General features: G+C 47.9%; 1 protein-coding gene across 4 annotated transcripts in view; it reads right to left on the bottom strand.

Moving 5' to 3' along the window:
* Nucleotides 1-8,986: 8,986 nt before the first annotated feature.
* ldb1a (LIM domain binding 1a) overlaps nucleotides 8,987-26,472 on the bottom strand; it is a 64,855-nt gene continuing 47,369 nt past the window's right edge. For 3 of the 4 annotated variants that reach the window (XM_068001992.1, XM_068001991.1, XM_068001989.1), the window contains 7 exons: nucleotides 26,364-26,466; nucleotides 24,684-24,856; nucleotides 20,664-20,786; nucleotides 19,131-19,214; nucleotides 16,964-17,087; nucleotides 14,591-14,739; nucleotides 8,987-9,717 (listed from right to left, as the gene is read on the bottom strand). In XM_068001992.1, coding sequence (XP_067858093.1) covers nucleotides 9,487-9,717; nucleotides 14,591-14,739; nucleotides 16,964-17,087; nucleotides 19,131-19,214; nucleotides 20,664-20,786; nucleotides 24,684-24,856; nucleotides 26,364-26,466 — 987 coding nt within the window. In that variant the 3' untranslated portion in view covers nucleotides 8,987-9,486. The remainder of the gene's footprint in view (nucleotides 9,718-14,590; nucleotides 14,740-16,963; nucleotides 17,088-19,130; nucleotides 19,215-20,663; nucleotides 20,787-24,683; nucleotides 24,857-26,363; nucleotides 26,467-26,472) is intronic. The other variant, XM_068001990.1, reaches the window with a different exon arrangement.

Raw genomic sequence — 26,472 nt, 5'->3', positions numbered from 1 at the left:
TGCCCCTAATGTTTGTGTTTTTAGTCCCACCCCTGGTGTTTGTGTTTTTTAGTCCCGCCCCTAATGTTTGTGTTTTTAGTCCCGCCCCTAGTGTTTGTGTTTTTAGTCCCGCCCCTGGTGTTTGTGTTTTTAGTCCCGCCCCTCGTGTTTGTGTTTGTGCATCGGGAAATCCAGGTGCTGATCCACAAAATCAAAGATTAGGAGAGATGATCAAAAGGATCTAACGAGAGGCGGGGGAATTCCTCATTGAAGAGTTTTCTATGAAAGTGTTTGAGGGTCATTTCACTCCGTGTCCTGATCAGGATATCTGTTGATTCTCTCCCCCCTGTCTCTGTGTATTTCCCAATCTTACTGGAACATTTGGGTAAATTCTATTCGCGGCTGTAATGAAGGGTCACAGCCCAAACCTGAACCTGTTTTCGTTTCACACACACCGCTGACTGTCCATCATTTATTGGGTTTCAATCTTCTCTCTCTCTCTGTGTTAAACTGTTGAGTCACCTTTCCCGAGGCTGGGAGACGAGGTGCTCGAGGGGGGTTTTATTCTCCCCCCTCCGGAAACCCCAACCCGCCGCTGATATCAACTCTCATTTCTCAACCACTTCGGAAAGCGGGCGATTCCTGCAAACAATTGAGAACCAGGTTCAACGATGGAGAAATGGCACCAAACCATCGCAGCAAAGGCTGGAGCTTAATCCTTTTACCCCAATCAGCCCTCGGGTAAAAAGGGGGTGCTGGTTCACACTCTCCTCCGCACCTCCCCCACCAATTCCATCCCTGAACTCAGGACAGTTGGAGCCCAGCAAACTGACCGTGTTTCACTCCACCCCACCAAAACTCTCCCACCTCGAATTCCGATGGAGCCAAAGGCATCATCGCAGACGGATCATTCAGGAGTAAAAATTCAAAAGAGAATCGGAGAAGCGGAGAGGCACTTTCCCATGGTGGAGTTTTCAAACAGACAAGGACCAAAAGGAAAGTGAGAGAAACAGGTACCGAGCGAAAATAGCTCAGAATCCTCGGCTCCCCGACACCGATGGACTATTCCCAGAGTTTCGTAACTCTCCCGCTTTCCAGAATACGGAAATTTCAAGTTCACCCATGATATTAAGACCCTCACTGGGGGGCATATAAAATCTCAGTCTGTGCTAGGAACAATCCAGAGTTCCGAGTGTTGGCCGTTTTCCAGGAGACGGTGCACACTGTGTTGATCTTCCTCCGGGTGTCTCTTCATCCCAGGATTGTCCTGACTGATTTTGATGTTTCTGTTTCAGACCGGGGGTGGAAGTGGAGGCCGATTTAACCGGTAATTCCCCGACGTTCCGACGGTGGGACCACGTGAGCTTTGCTCTCCGCCTCCCTCCGGAAAACCAGGAATTCAAACTGCCTGATGGCGAGCTACCTCTGACGTTGTGTGAGATAAGTCTCCAAATCTCCCTGGTTCCTCCCCTGTGGGTGAGGAGGAATTCGAACAGGGATTGATTGAGATCTTCAAGAAACCGGGAATGCCACCGAAGTAAAAGCAGAAAACGCTGGAAATGCAGAAACCCAGCATCTGGAGGGAGAAAAAACCAAGTTATCAGCAGACCAGGGCTGAGAGACAACACCCAGTCACTGATCATCTCAGCACTAACCCCCACAGCTCCTTTCAAAAACTTGTTCCAACCTCCAATCCTTCGCCTTTATTCTGTTCTTCAGCCACTTTTCCTTGTGATATTTTGGCTGTAACCAATAAAGGGGGAAGAGCTGTTTCTAGTCCCGATGTGGACGCTAAATTAGGAAAGTCAGTGAAACTATGAACGGATCAGAAAGAGCGTTTTCAGCATTCACCAGAGGGGCATCTGCGAATATTTACAATGTGCAAAGACACCTCCTGACCAATTCCTCCCTAAATCATCTTAACATCCAGAGAATATGTGAGTCACTAAGGCAAAAGAGTAGTTTTCTATTATCTCAATATTCTGTCCTGAAGTCTTAACCAACTTTGTAACCTCTGCTCAGGGCAGTGACACTAAAAATAATTTGCCTGCAGTGTTTTTATGAGCAGTTACTGATTATGAAGCTCTTACAGCTTTACTGTGTGAAACTGGTGTAGTTGGTGTTAGATATTACATGGTTACTGGTGTATTGGGTGTACTACTTCGTCCCCTGGGGATATTATGTGAAATGAGTCCATCTATTGTACAAATGAAGGGTTTTAAGGGTTATGGAACCAAGGCGGATAGATGAAGTTAAGATACAGATCAGCCATGATCTAATGGAATGGTGGAACAGGCTCGAGGGGCTGAATGGCCTCCTGTTCCTATATTTCTCAGCTCTCAATTGGAAAAGGAGGTGGCATTTTAAATTCTCATCAAAATCGCAAGATGGAGACAGAGTTTACAGGGACTCAAGCCATGCAGTGTAAGAGAGCTGGTTTACCAGATGGTTGAAGGAAGTTTGTACCCTTTTAATGTCATTCAGATGCATGTCCTGATTTATACTGTTATTGTCAATCAATAAATACATTTAACACTCGCTAAAAGTCACTTCAGAAGTTATCTTTCATTGTCTTCACAAAATGGTCAGACTGCCTGCGCTCACCGTTCACTCCTTCTTGGACAGTTGGTTATATTTGGTCCGTGTTCCCACCGGACTGAAAACACAAGAAAAACTAGAAACCACCTTCAGGAGGCAAATGAGGCCCTGCCATTAGGATCGGCAGGACCTCCGCGTCCCCGGCCTTGCTCGTTCTTCGCCCGTTTTCGGCCTCACCCTCACCCCCCTCGCCGCCCCCCCTCGTAAATATTGGGGCCTCTGTCTCTGGAGCCTGTGAGGAGCCTGGCAGCTGAGTTCCTGGGAGAGGCTCCTGGGATTGAGATGTCTCTCCATCTCTGTCCACATTGCCCCCGATGGATCTGTTTCAGGCAACTGCACATCCCTGATTGAACCTGGAATCTTGAATCACCAGCTTGGTGCCGATTAACAGCATTTCTTGATTTTTCTCATCTGCGTTACAGCCTGTTTAGCTTTTAGAGGGTGTTACTGCAACCAGCCCGACTCACTGGAAAGTTGGAATGGTCCGTTTCTCAACTCCAATTAACCTGTCCTTTTTACAATAAAAGCAGAGACAGAAACAACAGTCCAACATTCCTGAATTAGCAACGTGAACACAACCAGGAAATAGGTTGATTATGAAGTCTTATTTGTGTTATCAAAAGGGCAATATCTGCAACCATTAAAGTTAATGATCGGGAATGCTCTGCCTGATAGGGCGGTGGAGGCAGATTCAATCGTGGCTTTTAGAAAGGAATTGGATAAATATTGAAGAGAAAAACTTTGCAGGGCTGCGGGGAAAGAGCGGGGGAACGGCACTAACTGGATTGCTCTTACAAAGAGACGGCACAGGCTCGATGGGCCAAATGGCCTCCTTCAGTGCTGTAACAATCCTATGATTCTATGTGTGATGGTTGGCCCGATCACTGATAGTGTGAAGATAGACATCAGTCAGGATGAGATGTTAAACCGAGGCCACTTCTGCCCTTTCGGATGGATGTTAAAGGTCACATTGCCTAGTTCGAAGAAGAGCAGGACGATTCTGCCGGTGTCCTGCCCAACATTCATCCCTCAATTAACAGCACCAAAAACAGATTATCTGGTGATTTAACTGTTGGTGGGACCTTGCTGTGCGCAAATTGAGGCCCCAGACATGTTGCTGGAGTAAGTGCAGGGAAGGAGGGTTGGTCATTTGCGCTCAAAGATTCCCTCTTAACCTAAGTGCAGCTTGACTGAGGCCACATGCAAATAACTCAGTCAGCCTTTCAGCCCTTTCCCACAATCACATGTACGCTGACATGGTACAGGGTAAACTCTCTACTCAGTGCTGAATCATATAACTGTCCTCACACTTAAGTTGTGCCCAAAGCGAACTTCCAATAGAATTCAGTCCCTTATGCATGTTCACTGACATGAGGTGGGATGCAAGATGGGGATTTGGGTGCCTCCCCCAACTGTAATTATTTTCTGATCATGAGGTTAGAGTGTCTCCATTGTATAATAAGTGAATCAAAAAGTGAAACCCAGTATTTTTATTATACATTTGATACAAACAGACTCCTGGATTTTCTCAGTTCTCGCCGCTGTTAAACTGCGTGAATCATCGAGGCATTGCTGTTCCCCCCCGGACATCAGCAGAGACGAGCAAACCTTCACTTACACAATCTCCCGAGGAACAGCTGATCCTATCCCTGAACTTTGTGCTCATTGGCCAGTGGCTCTGCATTTAATCCTGGTCACCATTCCCAGGTTATTTATGTGTTGAGAAACCTGTGAGAACCAGTCACCAAGTTAAAAAGAATTAAGTGAGGAGCAGGAAGCAGCCAGTTTGACTGGGTTCAGCCGGGGATATCAGCCAGAACACAGTGGCTATAATCTAACCTCAGAATCCGTGACCAGCCCAGAAGTGCAATGACCTGCCTTTGATCCATATCCCCTGATACCCTTACCTAACAGAAATCTAGCGATCTCAGTCTTAAATTGTCCTAGAATCCACAGCCTTTTGGGGGAGAGAGTTCCAGATTTCTAATACTCTTTGTGTGAAAAAATGCTTCCTGATTTCACTCCTGATTTTAAGATCATGTCCCCTTGTTCTTGATTCCCTCACCAGAGGGAATGGTTTCTCCATATCTACCCTATCGAATCCTTTTAACATTTTAAACACCTCAATCAGATCACCCCTCAACCTTCTATACTCGAGGGAATACAAACCAGGTTTACGCAACCTGTCCTCAAAATTTAACCCTCTAAGCCCCCCATTCTGGCGAATCTGTGCTGCACCGTCTCCAAGGCCAATATATTCTTCGTGAGGTGAGGTGCCCAGAACTGAACGCAGTCTCTCCAGACGGGGTCTGAGCCAAGGCTCTGTACAGCTGAAGCATAACTTCCTCCCCTTTGTATTCCAGAGATAAAGGCCAACATTCCATCGGCCTTTTTGATGGCTTTTTGTACCTGTCTACTGGCTTTTAATGATTTGTGTACTTGGACTCTCAAATCTCTTTGCTCCTCTCACCATTTAGAAAATGCTCCAATTCATTTTTTTTGGGGTCCAAAGTGGATGTCCTCACACTTGCCCAAATTGAACGCCATTTTTGCCATAGTTTTACCCACTCGCCTAATCTGTCTATGCCCATGGGAGCAGGAAGTTGCAAAGGGACATAGACAGATGATAGTGGGTTAGTAGTCCCTCCTAACTTACTATCATCTGCAAACTTGGATAGAAAACTCTCTATTCCTTCGTCCAAGTCATTAATAAATATGGTGAAAAGTTGAGGCCCCAGAACAGATCCCCGGGGGACACCACTAATCACATCCCACCAATCAGATAACGTCCCCTTTATCCCCACTCTCTGTCTCCTATTTCCCAACCAATTTCCAACCCAAATCAAAAGCCTACCTCCAATTCCATGCACTCTCATTTTTTCCCAATCTCTTTTAACGACGAAAAGAAAATTCCAGAGACATTTTTTGTACGTTTTACAATACGTTTAATGACGGCAATACAGATCATTAAGTACTAGCGTTTAATATACAAGCAGAGATACACGGAACAAGAAAAGGCTTCAAAACAAAGAAAATAAAACACATTCCCCCTACACGAGTTAACATTAAAAAACATTACAAACAATTCTGAGGGGAAAGGGTTCAGCATTCCACCTTTTTTTAATTCTTTTTTTAAAGTTTTTTTCAGATTTCTTTTGCTGTATAAAACAAGACAATGTGCATCTTATATTCTTACTGCCTCTACAGATTTACAGCCAAGTAGAAAATCATGTCAAGCAGCCAAGAATTCTCTGTCTCCATCTTGCTCTCTCTGTTCAGAGGTACCAAGGGTTAAATGCGGCAGGTAAAGTTCACTCAGGCAAAACTTCGATGTCAACAAAAAAAACTTTTAAAAAGGTACTATTAAAGATCTATATATTTCAGAAGCTGGATCCCCTTGGCTGGGGTGAGATGGGGGGGGCGCGGGGAAGGGGACAAGCCTGACTGATAGTGGTATGGTCAGAGTTTGTGCATGCATACTGTGCTTGGCAGCTGTCTACATCAATAGCTGGTGCAGTTAAGCCCCTCCCAAGGTCACTAACACAATCCAATAGCACAGGATGGATTTATTTGTTGATTTTGAACGTGTCAGGAGCAGCCAGCCCTTCAGTACAGATTTTAAAAGTTTCTGCAGTTATCACTGAGTTTGAATCTGTGAGCCAGTTATTTTGCTCGATGTTTATTACAGTCTCTCTCGTACGCAGACTAGAGACAGAAAACGGGCAATTCGATAGGCCACGGGTCAGGTGAACAGATGGCACCGGGTCATTTACAGATCTACAGAGACTGTGCAGAAAGTTGGCCTCAGCACTTGCTATCCACCTGTCCCATATCACCACCTGTAATTCAGCCCTTGCTCAGAATTACTCATGAACATGCACAGAAGACACTTTCACCCCAATGTTTACTTTGTTTTGTTCTCCTTCTCAGGAGGGGACTGATTCATGCCCTGCTGCAATTCCACAGGCAACTTAAATGGCATTTAAGTTCCATGCCGTTTTTCATGTGTGCCAGCAAGCTATTCAACTACGTAGGCAGCACTATCAAGTCTGATGTGCAACATGCACGAACCTTTCAGCAGGGGTTGACCAGACGGTGATCTGGGAGCAGGGACCCCGGCTGATTTCCCCTCCCATACCCAGGGACGCTGGGCTCCCAATGTAATCACGGCCCCAGGCTGAGGTCAGCTAACTTAACACGGAAGTAACTGAGCTACAATCACTGAGCTTAGTGATTCTGTTGCCCAACATTTTAGGGTGTGGGCAGGATAATGCCGCATTTCTGAATGCGTTCCCTGGCACGGAGCCTCACCTGCCGGAGATGCATAACCCGCAGACGAGAAATTATGACCCCCACCCCTCCCGCCCCGGACCCATTCGGAAATTAGTCCCACTGTGGGCGTTAGCAGACTCTGTAACAAATGTCAGCACCGCCTACTGGATCTAGCAAGATTACTGCACTGGCATAAATCAACAGTGCGAGGGCTCAGATCTGGTTCGAAACTGTCCCACTCGGAATACGTTTTGACCGGGGTGAGGCAGGGGTGAAAACCGTTCACTATCCAGAAATAAAAGACACTGGAGAAACACTGCAAGTCCGTCCGCATCTGTAAAGAGGAAAGGCAGGTTAATGTTTCAGGTGTGGAGCCTTCCTCTGAATCTAATAAAGCTCCACATCAGAAACAGGGTTCTGAAAAGTCTGTACCCAAAACCTTAACTTGTGTTTTCTGCTGAATGTGCTGTAACTTATTGCATTTCCTGTTCTTATTTCAGATCCTGAATGTTTTTCTATTTCTTTCTGTTGTATTTATACTCAGAAATCCGCATCGGTAGAGATTCTGATTGTCCAATATGGACCTGCATCTTCTACCACCACTGGGAGACATCTCACTTACTTTCCCTACATTACAGCTGTGACTACACTTCAAAAAGTACTTCATTGGCAGTGAATCACTTTGGGCTGGCCCGAGATGGTGAAAGATGCTACAGAAATGCAAAGAGACTGCTGAAGTACTGCTGAGGTTTAACCAGGTACTGCCAGGTACGGAGGAGCTCTCCGTGGTCCAGTATCCCGGCTCACAGGATCCACAACACTGGAACTCTGTGGGGGTCCCAGGTCCACAACACTGGACTCGGTCTCAGTGTTTTAAATTAAATAAGAGAAGACCCTTGAACAAATGGGGAATTGGGTCAGGTCTCGGGAGCGAGTGCGTTCCTTGAACAGTTTCACAGCGCACGTTAAAAAGAAAAATTGTTTGTTACGTTGATTTGGAAATATTTGCGCCCCGAACTGTGAGAGGCATCTTGGATTAAAACAAAGCTCGGCAGGATACGATCCTCCAGAATATAATGATCAGGCACTGCCAAAGATGGACAATTGAAAGGAAAAGCCTGCAAGTGTCTAAATCTGAAATATTAACAGAAAGCAGTGGAAGGGCCCGTCAGCATCTGAAAGGAGAAAAGGCAGCTTAATGTTTTGTGTGTAGGCCCATCGGTCGACGATACCTCACCCAGGCAGGCTATTTAACCGAGGGGGTTATCATAACCAAGCCGGATCCTGTGTCCTCACTCAACAGCCATACACATGTTTATTTTCCAGTATGTTTTCCCCTCTAACCCAGGTGTACTGAGGCCAATTGTAGGGCCCCTCCCGTCACTCTGGGCGAGACGCCTAACACAGTGTGGTCCGGGAGTGGAACCTGGGATCTCCTTGGTCTGTTCACTGGATAAACCTACTGGAACTCTGGAGAATGTCATTGCAATTTCTATAAATACTTTTATAGCAAAAAAAAAGCTTAAATTTTTGTTTTGAATACCATGCGATAAAATCACGAATACCCCTTCAAAGGATATGCAGGTCCTTGTACTGTGGAGTCTATTGGTGCTGTACAAACTCGTGGGTTTTGAGGCTCAGGATGCATGTTACTGTAGACCTCTGTGTTGATAGCTCCCTCCCTCCGAGGCAGGTTCTGTGGGGCGGGGGGGTGGATTGTAGCAGTCATTTGGGTGGGGAGGCAGTGGAAAATCTGCATACCGGTAACTGACCGCCCCCCGCCCCTGGCCCGCCCCCTAGTTTTTGTCCCCCTCCTCACTTGTCTCTCGCTGGGATACGGTTCCACAGGCACCAGCCGCCCGTCCGTGCGGCCATTCTTCGTGCGATCTAAGGCAGTGTGTGTGTGTCTGTGTGTGTGTGTCTGTGTCTGTGTCTGTGTGTGTGTGTGTGTCTGGGTGCTATTCTACCACTGGGGGCATCACAGCCAAGCTCAGTCCCGCCCTTACCCGAGATCCACGCACGGGCACTTTCCCTGTAAGGCGTCACCAGATAGCGATGAGGAGCAGGACCCCTGGACGAGGACCATCGTAGCACCACCCACCCACCCACCACCCCCCCTCGCCCCCACCCCACCCCACCCCACCCCACTATATTGCCGTCCCCGCTGACACCAGCTAATTCAAGACAGACCGGGAAATCGACCTTTGGAAATATCCTGGCCCGTACGGCACAGGTGCTGCGTTTGCCCACTCTGCCAGCTGTGGAACCTTCCAGAACACCAATTTTCTTCCCGCCCAGCGCCAGGCGAGAGAATGGTCGGCAGGGAGGGAGGGAGGGAGCTGGAATCGTAGACTTCAATCCTTCTCAGTTACAACTTATTTTTTAACACTTTTTTTTTTAGTATTTAAGAGAGAGTTAGAGGAAAATACTTTTTAGCTAAAAAAAAAATAGAAGCAGGTATTATATCCAATAATCACGGTTGTGACAGAGTGGAAAGAAGGAGAGACCAATCACTGATGCTTTTTGTTATTGGTTGCACAAGTTGGGGGGGGTGTGAATTCCCTGGTACCTCCCCTTGTGGTTACTTTGACAGGTCGATTTATTTCGGGTTTTGAACGAGCGACGTTCGGTACATCTTTACTGGGAAGCCTGCGATGTTGGGTTCTCCGACTTGCTCTCCTGGCTCGATGGGGGCTTGCTGTTCCAGGGACTGTTGGCCCCCAGCGCGGGCGAGTTGTTGAAGCTGTCCTCGTCGTCGATGCCATTGGTCGCGTCGTACTGGGTGTTCTCCAACCGCGTGATCAGCCGCTCGTCCTCGTCGCCGAACTCGCCCCCCATCAGGGTGGGCTCACCCACCACCATCACGTCCTGCAACAGGGAGGTGACCTCAGCTCATTTCAGGAACAACTCGCGACAGGACAGACAGACGGACCCCCCAATAAACACACGTGTGCACAGAAACACCTAAACAAAACAACGACTTGCATTTATATAGCGCCTTTAACGCAGTAAAACATCCCAAGGCGCTTCACAGGAGCGATTATCAGACGAAATTTGACACCGAGCCACATAAGGAGATATTAGGACAGGTGACCAAAAGCTTGGTCAAAGAGGTGGGTTTTAAGGAGCGTCTTAAAGGAGGAGAGAGAGGCGGAGAGGTTTGGGGAGGGAATTCCAGAGCTTAGGGCCCGGGCAGCTGAAGGCACGGCCGCCAATGGTGGAGCGATTAAAATCGGGGATGCGCAAGAGGCCAGAATTGGAGGAGCGCAGAGATCTCGGAGGGTTGTGGGGCTGGAGGAGGTTACAGAGATAGGGAGGGGCCATGGAGGGATTTGAACACAAGGATGAGAATTTTAAATTTGAGGCATACTGACATACGGGTGCAAATATTCAAAACACAGACACGGTTAAACTCAACCCAGACACACACATAACCCCAAACACACACCCAGATACACTGACACACACATAACCCCAAACACACACCCAGATACACTGACACAGAAACATAACCCCAAACACACACCCAGATACACATAAGAACATAAGAACATAAGAAATTGGAGCAGGAGTAGGCCAATCGGCCCCTCGAGCCTGCTCCGCCATTCAATAAGATCATGGCTGATCTGATCCCAACCACAAATCTAAAGAACACAAGAAGTCGGAGCAGGACCCGGCCACATAGCCCCTGGGCCCTCTCCGCCACCCACAGGGCATTGACCGATCCGAACTCAGCTTCATGTCCAATTTCCTGCCCGCTCCCCATAACCCCTAATTCCCTTTACTTCTAGGAAACTGTCTATTTCTGTTTTAAATTTATTTAATGATGTAGCTTCCACAGCTTCCTGGGGCAGCAAATTCCACAGACCTACCACCCTCTGAGTGAAGAAGTTTCTCCTCATCTCAGTTTTGAAAGAGCAGCCCCTTATTCTAAGATTATGCCCCCTAGTTCTAGTTTCACCCATCCTTGGGAACATCCTTACCGCATCCACCCGATCAAGACCCTTCACAATCTTATATGTTTCAATAAGATCGCCTCTCATTCTTCTGAACTCCAATGAGTAGAGTCCCAATCTACTCAACCTCTCCTCATATGTCCGCCCCCTCATCCCCGGGATTAACCGAGTGAACCTTCTTTGTACTGCCTCGAGAGCAAGTATGTCTTTTCTTAAGTATGGACACCAAAACTGTATGCTGTATTCCAGGTGCGGTCTCACCAATACCTTATATAACTGCAGCAATACCTCCTTGTTTTTATATTCTATCCCCCTAGCAATAAAAGCCAACATTCCGTTGGCTTTCTTGATCACCTGCTGCACCTGCATACCAACTTTTTGATTTTCTTGCACTAGGACCCCCAGATCCCTTTGTACTGCAGTACTTTCCAGTCTCTCGCCATTAAGAAAATAACTTGCTCTCTGATTTTTCCTGCCAAAGTGCATAACCTCACATTTTCCAATATTATATTGCATCTGCCAAATCTCCGCCCACTCACCCAGCCTATCTATATCCCCTTGCAGGTTTTTTATGTCCTCCTCACTCTCTACTTTCCCTCCCATCTTTGTATCATCTGCAAATTTTGATATGTTGCACTCGGTCCCCTCCTCCAAATCGTTAATATAGATTGTAAAGAGTTGGGGACCCAGCACCGACCCCTGTGGAACACCACTGGTTACTGGTTGCCAGTCCGAAAATGAACCATTTATCCCAACTCTCTGCCTCCTGTTCGATAACCAATCCTCCACCCATGCCAGAATATTACCCCCAATCCCGTGATTTTTTATCTTAAGTAATAATCTATTATGTGGCACCTTGTCGAATGCCTTCTGGAAGTCTAAATACACTACGTCCACTGGTTCCCCTTTATCCACCCTATACGTTATATCCTCGAAGAACTCAAGCAAATTTGTCAGACATGACTTCCCCTTCATAAAGCCATGCTGACTTTGTCCTATTAAATTATGCTTATCTAAATGTTCCGTTACTGTCTCCTTAATAATAGACTCCAAAATTTTACCCACCACAGATGTTAAGCTAACTGGCCTATAATTTCCAGCCTTCTGCCTACTACCCTTTTTAAATAACGGTGTTACATTAGCAGTTTTCCAATCTGCCGGGACCTCTCCTGAGTCCAGGGAATTTTGGAAAACTATCACCAAAGCATCCACAATCCCTACTGCCACTTCCCTCAAGACCCTAGGATGGAAGCCATCAGGTCCAGGGGATTTATCCGCCTTGAGTCCCATTATTTTACTGAGTACCATCTCTTGAGTGATTTTAATCGTATTTAGCTCCTCCCCCCCGAGAGTCCCCTGTTTGTCCAGTGTTGGGATATTCTTAGTGTCCTCTACTGTAAAGACTGAAACAAAATATTTGTTCAGCATTTTTGCCATCTCCATGTTTCCCACCATTAATTTCCCGGTCTCATCCTCTAAGGGACCTATGTTTGCCTTAGCCACCCTTTTTCTTTTTATATAACTATAGAAACTCTTGCTATCTGTTTTTATATTTTTTGCTAATTTCTTTTCATAATCTAACTTCCCTTTCTTAATCAATCCTTTAGTTACTTTTTGCTGTCTTTTGAAGAATTCCCAATCTTCTATCCTCCCACTAAGTTTGGCTACCTTATATGTCCTTGTTTTTAGTCGGATACTATCCTTGATTTCTTTACTTAGCCACGGGTGGCTGTCATTTCTTTTACACCCTTTTTTCCTCAGTGGAATATATTTATTTTGAAAGTTGTAAAATAACTCCCTAAATGAACACCACTGCTCATGTACCGTCTTACCCTTTAATCTATTTTCCCAGTCCACTTTAATCAATTCCGCTCTCATACCATCATAGTCTCCTTTATTCAAGCTCAGTACGCTTGTTTGAGAATCAACCTTCTCACCCTCTAATTGGATATGGAATTCAACCATGTTGTGGTCGCTCGTTCCAAGGGGATCCTTAACTAGGACATTATTAATTAATCCTGACTCATTACACAGGACCAGGTCCAAGGTTGCCTGCCCCCTTGTAGGATCAGTTACATACTGCTCAAGAAATCCATCCCTGATGCACTCAATGAACTCGTCCTCAAGGCTGCTCTGCCCAATTTGATTTGTCCAGTTAATATGATAATTAAAATCCCCCATAATTATGGCTGTTCCCTTATTACATGCCCCGACTATCTCCTGATTAATACTTCTTCCAGCAGAGTTGCAACTATTAGGAGGCCTATATACTACGCCCACTAATGTTTTTTTTCCCTTATTATTCCTTATCTCCACCCAAACTGTTTCATTATCTTGATGCTTTGTCCCAATATTATTTCTCTGTATTACAGTGATTCCTTCCTTTATTAACATAGCCACCCCACCTCCCCTTCCTTCCTGCCTGTCCTTCCTGATTGTTAAATACCCTGGCATATTTAATTCCCAGTCGTTGTCACCCTGCAGCCATGTTTCTGTAATGGCCACAAGATCATACCCATACGTAGTTATTTGTGCCGTTAACTCGTCCATTTTATTACGAATGCTACGTGCATTCAGATAAAGAACTTTCAAATCTGTTTTGTGACGCTTAGTTCCTGCTTTTTCCTTTTTTAACACTTTACCTATTACTCCATACCTTCTGTCCCTTCCTGTTACGCTTTCCTCTCTCTCCCTGCTCAGGTTCCCAACCCCCTGCCACTTTAGTTTAAACCCTCCCCAACAGCACTAGCAAACACTCCTCCTAGGACAGCGGCCCCGGCCCTGCCAGGTGCAGACCGTTATGACACACACATAACCCCAAACACACACCCAGATACACTGACACAGAAACATAACCCCAAACACACACCCAGACACACTGACACACACATAACCCTGGACACACACCCAGATACACTGACACACACATAACCCCAAACACACACCCAGACACACTGACACACACATAACCCTGGACACACACCCAGATACACTGACACACACATAACCCCAAACACACACCCAGATACACTGACACACACATAACCCTGGACACACACCCAGATACACTGACACACACATAACCCCGGACACACACCCAGATACACTGACACAGAATCATATCTCACCTATGGTTTTTACATGAGTCCACCCAATGACCGTAGGGATGGAACCCATGGCCCAATTTGTTAAAGTTTTCTCCCCACCGTTAGGATCCTTTCCCCCCCCTCAACTCCTCCCATCCACACAACACATTGTTAAGAGGGCAGGCGGACAATCTATTCCCAAGTCTCTGCCAGTACCACCCTGTAATCAGCTTGAGACCAGGCCTGGTGGACAGTCTCTCTCTCTCTCTGTAGGCCTTTCCTCAGTGACGTTCCTGCTCACTCCAGCAACCCAGATGACCAGAAACTCATCCCACTGGGTCTGAGGTCAATCACCAGAGCACCTGATACACCAACTCTTTGCTATTTATTATTCCTCCCCTTAAATTTTCTCCCTCCTTCTCCTGAAGGCGTTGACTCTTGCTGGTTCTTTGGGTGCGGGACCCACCCTCAGGTCCCTTGAGTGAGGTGCCTGAGTGGTCAGCCCAGGCAAGGGAGTGCCCAGCAGGTCATCAGCCCAGTGTTCAAAGCCGACGCTGGGCGGGAAAGAGCGAAGCGAAAACAACGCCATCAAATCCAAACTCTGTAAAGAGAATTTCCCAGAAAAAGAGAGGAAAATCTGGTGATTTCCTGTCCTCGTACAGCTCAGTGAGTGAAGGCCAAAGAAACGTGGATGCTTACAGGTACCTGACTGGACAGCGCAAAACTACTGGCCGGGCTCTTCTTTTTGCTGTTGCTGTTGGTGTTGGAGTTTGTGCCGCTGCTGATGGTGCTACCCCCGGACATTTTCCTTTTCCTGCGTTTACTCGGTGCCTGTCTGGCTGGTTCCGCTGGCGAAACAAGGAATCGGTATCAATTGACGACGAGTGATCTTATCAATGGCACCCCGTCCACCACCCTAAACATTCACTCCCTTCACCACCGGCGCACTGTGGCTGCAGTGTGTACCATCCACAGGATGCACTGCAGCAACTCGCCAAGGCTTCTTCGACAGCACCTCCCAAACCCGCGACCTCTACCACCTAGAAGGACAAGAGCAGCAGGCGCATGGGAACAACACCACCTGCACGTTCCCCTCCAAGTCACACACCATCCCGACTTGGAAATATATCGGCCGTTCCTTCATCGTCACTGGGTCAAAATCCTGGAACTCTCTTCCTAACAGCACTGTGGGAGAACCTTCACCACACGGACTGCAGCGGTTCAAGAAGGCGGCTCACCACCACCTTCTCAAGGGCAATTAGGGATGGGCAATAAATGCCGGCCTCGCCAGCGACGCCCACATCCCATGAACGAATTTTTAAAAATCCCTTAAACCTGCCTAATTGGTAAATCCTCCCCCCTCTCCCGGGTCAGTTTTCCTTTTGTCCGGGTGAGAGATGCTCGTGTTGGGGAATGGAACATTTTCCCATTTCAGGCGGCACCCAGTGCCAGCACCGACCCACTCCCAGGGCAGGTACAGCACGTGTCAGATGCGGAACTACCCAATCTCACCGCGGTGCTGTGCCCCACGCCACTGGTATTGAGGCCGCAGCAGTCGCTGAAGAATCCTGGGCGGAGCAGGACTGACTCCTGCCCCACTCCTCGCAGACCAATCTCAGCACGGGGGCCTAAAACAGGCATTAGACCCCTCATTTAATAAAAAAAAAATTTAAATAATAATAAAAAAATTTTAAAAAAGAAATCTCATTGAAACGTACAAAATTCTTACAGAGCTCGACAGGGTAGATGCAGGGAGGATGTTTCCCCTGTCTGGGGAATCTAGAACCAGGGGTCACAGTCTCAGAATAAGGGGTCGGCCATTTAGGACTGAGATGAGGAGAAATGTCTTTATTCAGAGGGTGGTGAATTTTTGGAATTCTCTACCCCCAGAGGGCTGTGGAGGCTCAGTCATTGAGTACATTCAAAACAGAGATCGATAGATTTCTAGATATTAAAGGCATCGAGGGATATGGGGATAGAGCAGGGAAATGGCGTTGAGGTAGAAGATCAGCCATGATCTTGTTGAACGGTGGAGCAGGCTCGAGGGGCCGGATGGCCTACCCCTGCTCCTATTTCTTATGTTCTTATGATCTTATTTACATATGTAACAGGGCCTAATGCCTGTTGTAGGCAGTCGACAGGGACGCCTGAAAATGACCTGGCCCATTACATTTCAGAGGCAGAAGAAAGATTTGCATTTCTATAGCACCCTTCATGACCTCGGGACGTCCCAAAGCACTTTACAGCCAATGAAGTACTTTTGAAGTGTAGTCACTGTTGTAATGTAGGAAGCGAGGCCGCCTTCCTAACTGCTTGCTGCACCTGAATGCTCGCTTTCAGCGACTGGTGTACAAGGACACCCAGGTCTCGTTGCACCTCCCCTTTTCCCAATCTAATCACCATTCAGATAATAATCTGCCTTTCTGTTTTTACAACCAAAGTGGATAACCTCACATTTATCCACGTTATACTGCATCTGCCATGTTCTTGCCCACTCACCCAACTTGTCTAAATAACATTGGAGCCTCTTTGCATCCTCCTCACAGCTCACATTCCACCCCAGCTTTGTGTCGTCTGCAAACTTGGAAATGTTACATTCCGTTCCCTCATCCAAATCATTGATATATATTGGGAATAGTCGGGGCCCAAATGCCTCTGCTCTTCTTCAAAATAGTGCCATGGGATCTTTTACGTCCACCTGAGAGGGCAGACAGGGCCTCGGTTTTATCTCATCCAAAAGACGGCACCTCCAACAGTGCAGCTCTCCCTCAGTACTGGCACTGGGAGTGTCAGCCTAGATTTTGTACTCAAGTCCCTAGAGTGGGACTTGAACCCACAACCTTCTGAGTTAGAGGTGAGAGTGCTGCCCACTGAGACACAGTTGATACGCTAAGGTCCTTTAGGTGTGGGACATTGTCTCCTGAAATTGTCCCTCGTTGCGCTGTTTCACGCCCCGTAAAATGCGCGTAATGATGTACAGTTTCTACCCCACGTGGGAATTTTTTTCTCACTTGCTTTCACTGTCACAGAAAGGCACCAACTAAAGAGTCACAGAGCCTCTCATTCACTTACCAGGGGGAGCCACCATCCGCTGCCACTTCTGGAACAGGCAAGTCTTGAGGCAGTCCCTGGGGCTTAAGCTGTAGGTTTTATGCCTGGACATCAGCTCCTGCATTGGCTCTAAAATAACACAGAGCTGCCGGGGGTTGAGGAGAACGAGGGAGCAAGGGAGAGCGGAAGGAGAAGAGGAAAGAAGAGAAGGAGGCAGGAGGAATGGCAGGAGGAGGAAGAGGGGGTGAGGAGGAAGAAGCAGAATTGGATAAAGGGGGGACGTAAGGAGACAAAGAGGAGAAGGACCAGTTACACGTCTTGGTACATGATATTGGGTTTCCACCTTAATCTCCACGGAGATGTGCAGACTCTGTCAGGACATTGTGCCTTATCATCAGCCGGTAACTAAAGTCTCAAAGGGGTAAAACATCGTTGTGGTCGCGATAACATGGCGGCACGCTCCCAGCACGCGTGTAAACTGGAAGGTCCAAGACCCGCCCCGAAATTGGGCCTCGGGTCTCATTTTAATCATCGGGGTGAGTTGCAGATGCCTGTTGTGCCTCCAGAGGCAGCTCACTCCTGTCACCTGATACAATTTGGGCTGCTTGCCTCTCGGGCAGTGGCCTCAAGGTAAGTCCTGGAAGGTGGGCGGGGCGGGGTGGAGAAGAACATGGAGGGGAGCGATCGTGGGCCAGCGTCGGTCCTCAGGAGGGCTGACGAGCACGGATGAACGGACCTGCTCCTCCTGGCTCCAGAGGATGGTAAGTGAAAACAAATACTTATTTTATTGGTGGTGGCCACTTGTTAGGCAAGTTCCTTTTGCAGCAAGACAATTTAACAATGTTTTTTTAATGATAATATAACAGTTTTATGGTCATTTTTACTGGTGCCAAGCCACAAATGACCAGATTTATTAAATTCAATTTCACAACTTGCTCATGGTGGGATTTGAACTCGTGACCTCTTGGCTGCTGGTCCAGTAACCACAACCACACAACTACTGTACCCAACCACGAGGTACCTGCACTAAGGACAGCTCATTCCAAGCTTCCAGGACCCCAGATTCAAACAAGATAAACCAACAAGTAAGAAGGCCAGGGGCCTTGTACGAGGGCAGATCGAGGTTAGATGTCGGGAGGTGGTTCTTTCCCCAGAGAATAGTGGGCCTCTGGATCAGGCTGCCGGCTTCAAGTGAGAGCTGGACCTGTTTCTGGCTGGGGTGGAGATCCCCTCGTATAAGGGGCAGGTGCATAGAATTATCAGGGCCAGAGTGACCTCCTGGACTGGTTTCGATCACCTAAGTTGGGGGGGGGGTCGGAGAGGAATTTCCCAGATTTTTTCCCCCAAATTGGCCTGAGTTTGTTATCTGGTTTTCGCCCCTCCCAGATTACATGGTTTTCGGGTTGGGGTGGGCAGTGTACACGTTGTGATACACAGAGCGTTGCAGTTGTGTGGGACGGGCTGAACGGACCAGAGGGGTTTTTTTTTCCTGTCTGAGATTGTTCGCTTTGCGGGCTGGAGCTCAGGAGCCACAGTTTGGGAGCTCTTGCCGTGGGATATCGCTGGTGGTGCAGCGCTCAACAAATTGGCCACCATGCAGCTAAAGTCTGCCGCTCTCTAATGAAAAGACAGCTCGCTATTGTGGGGACTGGGTCCCTCTAACTTGGTAGTCTTGTAACAGACTGGGATTCTCTCACCCGGAATAGTGGGAGAACGGTGGTGAATCGGAGCAGTGGCTGAGGGTCAGGGGGGCACAGGAGGAATCCGAAAGGACTCGCCTCGTTGGGTATGCGTTTTTTCTGTCGCCGCAATTAGTTGCTGCATGCCAGAGCATCCAACTCTGATGCCTTCCATGGTCAAATAGCTTGCTGGCTCCACACTGTCTGCGGCTCACACCTTAAGTGCAGCCGTTTGGACGATGTACCAGAGAACTGCTGGCACCCGTGAAAGGTGACAAAATTGGAAGTGGGAAATGATTTTATTGTTAGATGATGAACTAATGCTGGATATCACCGCTGCCTTAAAGATTAAAAAGATTCAGCTGGAAGCTGAAATTTTCTTTAAATTGTAAAATTCTTCAGAACATGTAGGATTTAGCGATCGATACGGATTAAAATGTCAGCAAGAGGCCCAGTTTCTCCCTAATAGATTTTTAAGCGAGGACGCTTCGCTTTAAACTTGCCCTTACTCGGAGGTAGTTGAGGGTGGAGTTGGAAAGTCCGCATCTCGTGATGTTCTTTGACAGTTGGTCCAGCATCTGTGGGTCCTGGGACTGTTAACGACAAGGAATGAAAATCAATGAGCAGGTTGGTGAGGTTGGGTTGGATTAATACAAAAACAACAGATTCCCCCAGGTTACGAGAAACTCGGAGCAGAGTCACAGGTTTATTTTCAGAGTTTGGTGGGTTTTTTTGGCTGTTATTCATTCGCCCTTACTGACCGGTATCATCAATGGTACACGGCCATCAATGGTACACGGCCATCAATGGTACACGGCCATCAATGGTACACGGCCATCAATGGTACACGGCCATCAATGGGCTGTCACTTTGAAAAGTCAGCGTGTACCAGTACCACAAAGAATTTTACACCTTTAGTGATGATGTAAGAGCAAGCATCTTCCTCAGGGGTAATATTCCTGCCTCTGAGTCAGGTGAAGGGTTCGAGCCCCACTCCAGACAGTCCCAGCGAGTGGAGACTAGAATATGGTCCATAAATACTGGGGTGACATCCCAGCGGGATACTCATGTCCGGACGGAGTGACCACTAGCTCAGGGGTGGGTTTAAGCCCCACTCCATACAGCCCCGGTGAGCAGAGACCAGAGCGCCAGCTCTGAATACTGATGTCCAGCGGGGTACTTGTGTCTGATGAGTGCGGGCGGCCCCCTCCCATTGTAAAGGGTAGGTGGGGATCCTTGGCTTTGAAGAGGGTACTCCGAAGACAAAAACCAGGAGGAAGGCAACAGGGAACTTTCTCAGCTCCTCTTCCCTAGTGAGTAACTCAAGAGAATCTCAAAGTTTGTGAGACTTGAGCTAGGGCCTGTCTTAGAGCAAAACTCAACAAAATAAATTGGTGATGTGATGATCCATTTATGGAGATTACATCACACGTTAAATACTGGAAGAATTTTTCCTTGAATGATTAATTTGAAGAGAATGTTCAAAGTTTAAACATCCTAATCCCTTAAACCCCAACAGGTAATCAGCATGGGGACTGAGGAAAACCATTAACCTGAGCTTTTCACCCTTCCACCTAATCAATTACTGAATTCATTTATGACAGAAAGAGATCATAGGTACCCATGGGAAATTATATTATCAAGCTTGTGGCATTAACCAAAATGCACTCGCAAATTTGGCACTTGTGAGTTACCGGGTTAACTCACTTCTCGCACGTGAATCGTATTTTCACGTAAAGGAGTTCAAATCACTTTGCAAGGAGCCGACATTAAAAAACATTGTTTGTCCCCCTCCGGGCAAAATTGGGATTTTTCTCTCACCGAAAGTATTTGAACTGGGTTTAGAGGAACCAAATCTTTGAAGGACGTGTTCTTGTGGATTTCAGTGCTTATTAAGGTGAGGGATGTTAGTGCCGGAGAGGGATATCCTTCCCTAGTTCAGGCACTCCAGTGCGACAGCCCGCTGAGAAAAAAGCACCAGAGTTCCCGGATCTGAGTGTGAAGAAGGAGCCAGAGACCAGGCTGGGGAAGGAGATACTCACATTCATAGCGAGGATGCTGCGTGGGATCAGCTCACGGTGCTGCCGGATGTTAAAATGCCAGGTCTTAATCCTCATCATATCATCAAACATGAACTCCAGATATAACCGCCCCTCCACACACACCTAGCAACAGGACCAGTGACAGGATAAATAATAACAATGAATCACCCTCATTACAAGTGTTAATTATAATATTCTCTGTACTAAACATTGCAGTTAAGGAGGAGGAGTGTGAAATATTGGATGGGATAAACACAGTGAGAGAGGAAGTATTAAGGGGATTAGCATCTTTGAAAGTAGATAAATCACCAGGGCCGGATGAAATGTATCCCAGGCTGTTAAGAGAAGCAAGGGAGGAAATAACGCAGGCTCTGACCATCATTTTCCAATCCTCACTGCATACAGGCATGGTGCCGGAGGATTGGAGGACTGCTAACGTTGTACTGTTGTTTAAGAAAGGAGGAAAGGAGACCGAGTAATTATAGGACAGTCAGCATGGATTTACTAAGGGAAGGTCATGTCTGACTAACTTGATTGAATTTTTTGAGGCGGTAACTCGGAGAGTCGATGAGGGTAACGTGTTTGATGTAGTCTACATGGATTTTAGCAAGGCTTTTTGACAAGGTCCCTCATGGCAGACTGGTCAAAAAAGTAAAAGCCCATGGGATCCAAGGGAAAGTGGCAAGTTGGATCCAAAATGGGCTCAGTGGCAGGAAGCAAAGGGTAATGGTCTATGGGTATTTTTGTGACTGGAAGGCTATTTCCAGTGGGGTTCCGCAGGGCTCAGTACCAGGAAGCAGAGAGTTGGGATAAATGGTTCATTCTCGGACTGGCAACCAGTAGCCAGTGGTGTTCCACAGGGGTCGGTGCTGGGTCCCCAACTCTTTACAATCTATATTAACGATTTAGAGGAGGGGACCGAGTGCAACATATCAAAGTTTGCAGATGATACAAAGATGGGAGGGAAAGTAGAGAGTGAGGAGGACATAAAAAACCTACAAGGGGATATAGACAGGCTGGGTGAGTGGGTGGAGATGCAATACAATATTGGAAAATGTGAGGTTATGCACTATGGCAGGAAAAATCAGAGAGCAAGTTATTATCTTAATGGCAAGAAACTGCAGTACAAAGGGATCTGGGGGTCCTAGTGCAAGAGGATCAAAAAGTTAGTATGTAGGTGCAGCAGGTGATCAAGAAGGCCAATGGAATGTTGGCTTTTATTGCTAGGGGGATAGAATATAAAAACAGGGAGGTATTGCTGCAGTTATATAAGGTATTGGTGAGACCGCACCTGGAAAACTGCATACAGTTTTGGTGTCCATACTTAAGAAAAGACATACTTGCTCTCGAGGCAGTACAAAGAAGGTTCACTCGGTTAATCCCGGGGATGAGGGGGTGGACATATGAGGAGAGGTTGAGTAGATTGGGACTCTACTCATTGGAGTTCAGAAGAATGAGAGGCGATCTTATTGAAACATATAAGATTGTGAAGGGGCTTGATCGGGTGGATGCGGTAAGGATGTTCCCAAGGATGGGTGAAACTAGAACTAGGGGGCATAATCTTAGAATAAGGGGCTGCTCTTTCAAAACTGAGATGAGGAGAAACTTCTTCACTCAGAGGGTAGTAGGTCTGTGGAATTTGCTGCCCCAGGAAGCTGTGGAAGCTACATCATTAAATAAATTTAAAACAGAAATAGACAGTTTCCTAGAAGTAAAGGGAATTAGGGGTTACGGGGAGCGGGCAGGAAATTGGACATGAATTTAGATTTGAGGTTAGGATCAGATCAACCATGATCTTATTGAATGGCGGAGCAGGCTCGAGGGGCCGATTGGCCTACTCCTGCTCCTATTTCTTATGTTCTTATGTTCTATCCCTTGCTTTTTGTGATATATATTAATGATTTGGACTTAAATGTAGGGGGCATGATTAAGAAGCTTGCAGATGATACAAAAATTGACCATGTGGTTGATAGTGAGGAGGAAAGCTGTAGACTGCAGGAAGATATCAATGGACTGGTCAGATGGGCAGAAAAGTGGCAAATGGAATTCAATCTGGAGAAGTGTGAGGTAATGCATTTGGGGAGGGCAAACAAGGCAAAGGAATACAGAATAAATGGGAGGATACTGAGAGGTGTAGAGGAACAGAGGGACCTTGGAGTGCATGTCCACAGATCCCTGAAGGTAGCAGGACAGGTAGATAAGGTGGTTAAGAAGGCATACGGGATACTTTCCTTTATTAGCCGAGGCATAGAATATAAGAGCAGGGAGGTTATGCTAGAATTGTATAAAACATTAGTTAGGCCACAGTTTGAGTACTGTGTACAGTTCTGGTCACCACATTACAGGAAGGATGTAATTGCACTAGAGAGGGTGCAGAGGAGATTTACGAGGATGTTGCCAGGGCTGGAGAATTTTAGCTATGAGGAAAGATTGGATAGGCTGGGGTTGTTCTCTTTGGAACAGAGGGGCTGAGGGGTGATTTAATTGAAGTGGATAAAATTATGACTGGACTAGATAGAGTGGATAGGGAGGACCTATTTCCCTCAGCAGAGGGGTCAATAATCAGGGGGCATAGATTTAAAGTAATTGGTAGAAGGATTAGAGGGGAGCTGAGGAGAATTTTTTTCACCCAGAGGGTGGTGGGGGTCTGGAACTCACTGCCTGAGAGGGTGGGAGAGGCAGAAACCCTCAACTCATTTAAAAGTACCTGGATGTGCACCTGAAGTGCTGTAACCTACAGGGCTACGGACCAAGTGCTGGAAAGTGGGATTAGGCTGGATGGCTCTTTTTCGGCCAGCACAGACACGATGGGCCGAATGGCCTCCTTCTGTGCCATAAATTTCTATGATTCTATGATAAACCTCACCATCAATTACAACACTCTCACACACCCTCCCCTGATTTTTTTTTTTCATTCTCGGGATGTGGGCGTCGCTGCCAAGGCCGGCATTTATTGCCCATCCCTCGTTGTCCTTGAGGAGATGGCAGCTGGCCACCTTCTTGATCAAACCCTGTCGACTGTGTGCCAGAGTTGGTCAGAACATTAGCCTGCAAAGATGGGACGACGTGTTAGCGTCCCAGTGCGCTACGCCACTGGGTGCCAGGGGACAACCGGTAAGGGGGGGAGGGATGCGCAAATGATGGAACTGTTGGCTCCTGGACCCTTCTCATGTGCCTGATGGTGCTCGGTGTCAGAGTAGCACCAGCAGAGGCCTGGATCTAACTCGCCCACTCACCCACCCATTCGCCTGGATGCCACAGAGAGGGGACAGGAAAGAGAAAGGTGTCACACCCTCAACCCCCAAAAAAAAAACATGGACCCCACCTCTGAAAATTCACCCTATGGGACCTGGGTTTGAGTACAATAATCTCACCTGTTTATTGGCTGTAAGTAGGGTTGCCAACTCTGGTTGGCCATATTCCTGGAGGTTTTATCACATGACCTCCCACCTCCAACCCCCACCCGGTCAAACAGTTTTTTTCTCGCCCGTCTCCGATATAAACGAACATGTTCCAAGAACATTTCGTGAAGTTTTTTTTTAAGGCCCCTATGATTTTTCTTCCGGGTTTTGCTGGCAGCAGTGTCCAGGAGATTAATCTTTGATTCCTGGAGGTTTGGCAACATTAACTGTGGGGGGGGGGGTCCTATGAGTTGAGTTTAGGTCAGTCTCAATGCAATTCCTGGGTCCACGGCGCAAAGTTGATCTTAATTCGGCAAATACACTCAGAGAGGCCACAAGCACGGAAACAGGGAATGGAAACTTGCCACTGCTGGGAGAGGGGCCGCTCCTTCGAGCTGTTGTGACGCCACGCGAATCAATCGGCCTCGTTTAATGGGCAGGGATCCGCGTCTGGAGGTGCAAACCCCCAACCCCCCCGTCCCCGTCCCGTCCCGTCCCGGACAAGAGACAAATTGCAACTCGTTCCCTCCTTCCCCCCCCCCCCACTCCGTTCCCGCTGTGAGCCTCAGCAGCGAGGGGGTGCTGGGCCGCGGTTGCGGGGTCCCGAGTCGGGCTGTACCTTGGTGAACATGGGCTTCCCGTGCTGCGTGACCATCGTGCACTGGTCGCAGTCCAACGACACAAAGTTATTGTGGAATGATTCCTTTGGGTGCTTGAGGACATAGTACAGGTCGGTGGCTCCGCCCTCGAAGATGCTGCGGAAGTAGCGGGGAATCAGCGTCCGGCCGATAGCTGCGGGAGAGATGGAAGAAACGGGAAAGTATTATTTGATTTGAAGGTACCAATTCTCTGCTGCAATAATAGTTCCACTGATACCAGTCGCCCTCCAGCACTTCACCCTTGTACCCGTTCTCAGTGAGTGGGTCCCGACAATGAGTGTCAAGAAAGAAGAAAGAAGAAAGAACTTGCATTTATATTGTGCCTTCCACGTCATCCCAAAGCGCTTTACAGCCAATGAAGTACTTTTGAAGAGTAATCACTGTTGTTATGTAGGAAACCTGGCAGCCAATTTGCGCACAGCAAGATCCCACAAACAGTAATGGGATAAATGACCAGATCATCTGTTCAAGTGGGATTGGTTGAGGAATAAATATTGGCCAGGACACCGGGGAGAACTCCCCTGCTCTTCTTCGAAATAGTGGCTATGGGATCTTTTACATCCACCTGGGAGGGCAGAGGGGGCCTCGGTTTAATGTCTCATCTGAAAGACAGCACCTCCGACAGTGCAGCACTCCCTCAGTACTGACCCTCCGACAGTGCAGCGCTCCCTCAGCACTGACCCTCCGACAGTGCGGCACTCCCTCAGTACTGACCCTCCGACAGTGCAGTGCTCCCTCAGCACTGACCCTCCGACAGTGCGGCACTCCCTCAGTACTGACCCTCCGACAGTGCAGCGCTCCCTCAGCACTGACCCTCCGACAGTGCGGCACTCCCTCAGTACTGACCCTCCGACAGTGCAGTGCTCCCTCAGCACTGACCCTCCGACAGTGCGGCACTCCCTCAGTACTGACCCTCCGACAGTGCAGCGCTCCCTCAGCACTGACCCTCCGACAGTGCAGCGCTCCCTCAGCACTGACCCTCCGACAGTGCAGCGCTCCCTCAGTACTGACCCTCCGACAGTGCGGCGCTCCCTCAGCACTGACCCTCCGACAGTGCGGCGCTCCCTCAGTACTGCGTTGAAATGTGATATTACAATATTTGCTCAATGTCTGGAGTGGGACTTGAACCCACGACTTTCAGGCTCAGAGGCGAGAGTGCGGCCGAATGAGCCAAACTGACACATTCAACCACTGCAAAGGCATCGGGGCTGGCCCTGATCCTGTCGTCACACCCACACGTCCCAGCAGGGGTCACGGGATGGTGATCAGGAGCGAAAACTCTGGGTGGTTTCTTTTCCCTGCATGGGCCGGGGCACTGAGGCCAACTGTCAATCATCGAATTCAGCGCAGACCAGGAATGGAACCAGGGAGCTGCTCTGCGCTGCTCAGAGACGGTGCTTCTATCTCGGAGCCATTGGGAATCTGCCTATAATGTGGTTCTTTATCTGATACGACGAGAAATAGTTCTCAGGAGAGGGCTCAGCTACACCAGCGTGAAACATCACATCCAGCAATGTTGTGGCATCTCACCACTGGGGTAATTAACAGTGACGTTTTCCTCAGTTGGGAGCATGGTATCATGAAGTGGGGGGGGGGGTGGGGAGAGAGGTATCGGGGCATGGAATAATCAGACTACTTACTGTATCTCTTCGGCCCATCTTCCAAACAGAAGGTGATGGTTAACATGGCGTCATCTTCAAAGAACTCCGTGGTGAAGGCGTCCCACCAGAGATTGTCGCATTCCTGAAG

This window comes from Heptranchias perlo, chromosome 21 (genome assembly GCF_035084215.1).
Source record: "Heptranchias perlo isolate sHepPer1 chromosome 21, sHepPer1.hap1, whole genome shotgun sequence".
In the NCBI taxonomy this organism is placed as follows: Eukaryota; Metazoa; Chordata; class Chondrichthyes; order Hexanchiformes; family Hexanchidae; genus Heptranchias; species Heptranchias perlo.
This window is presented reverse-complemented; position numbering and strand designations above follow the sequence as displayed.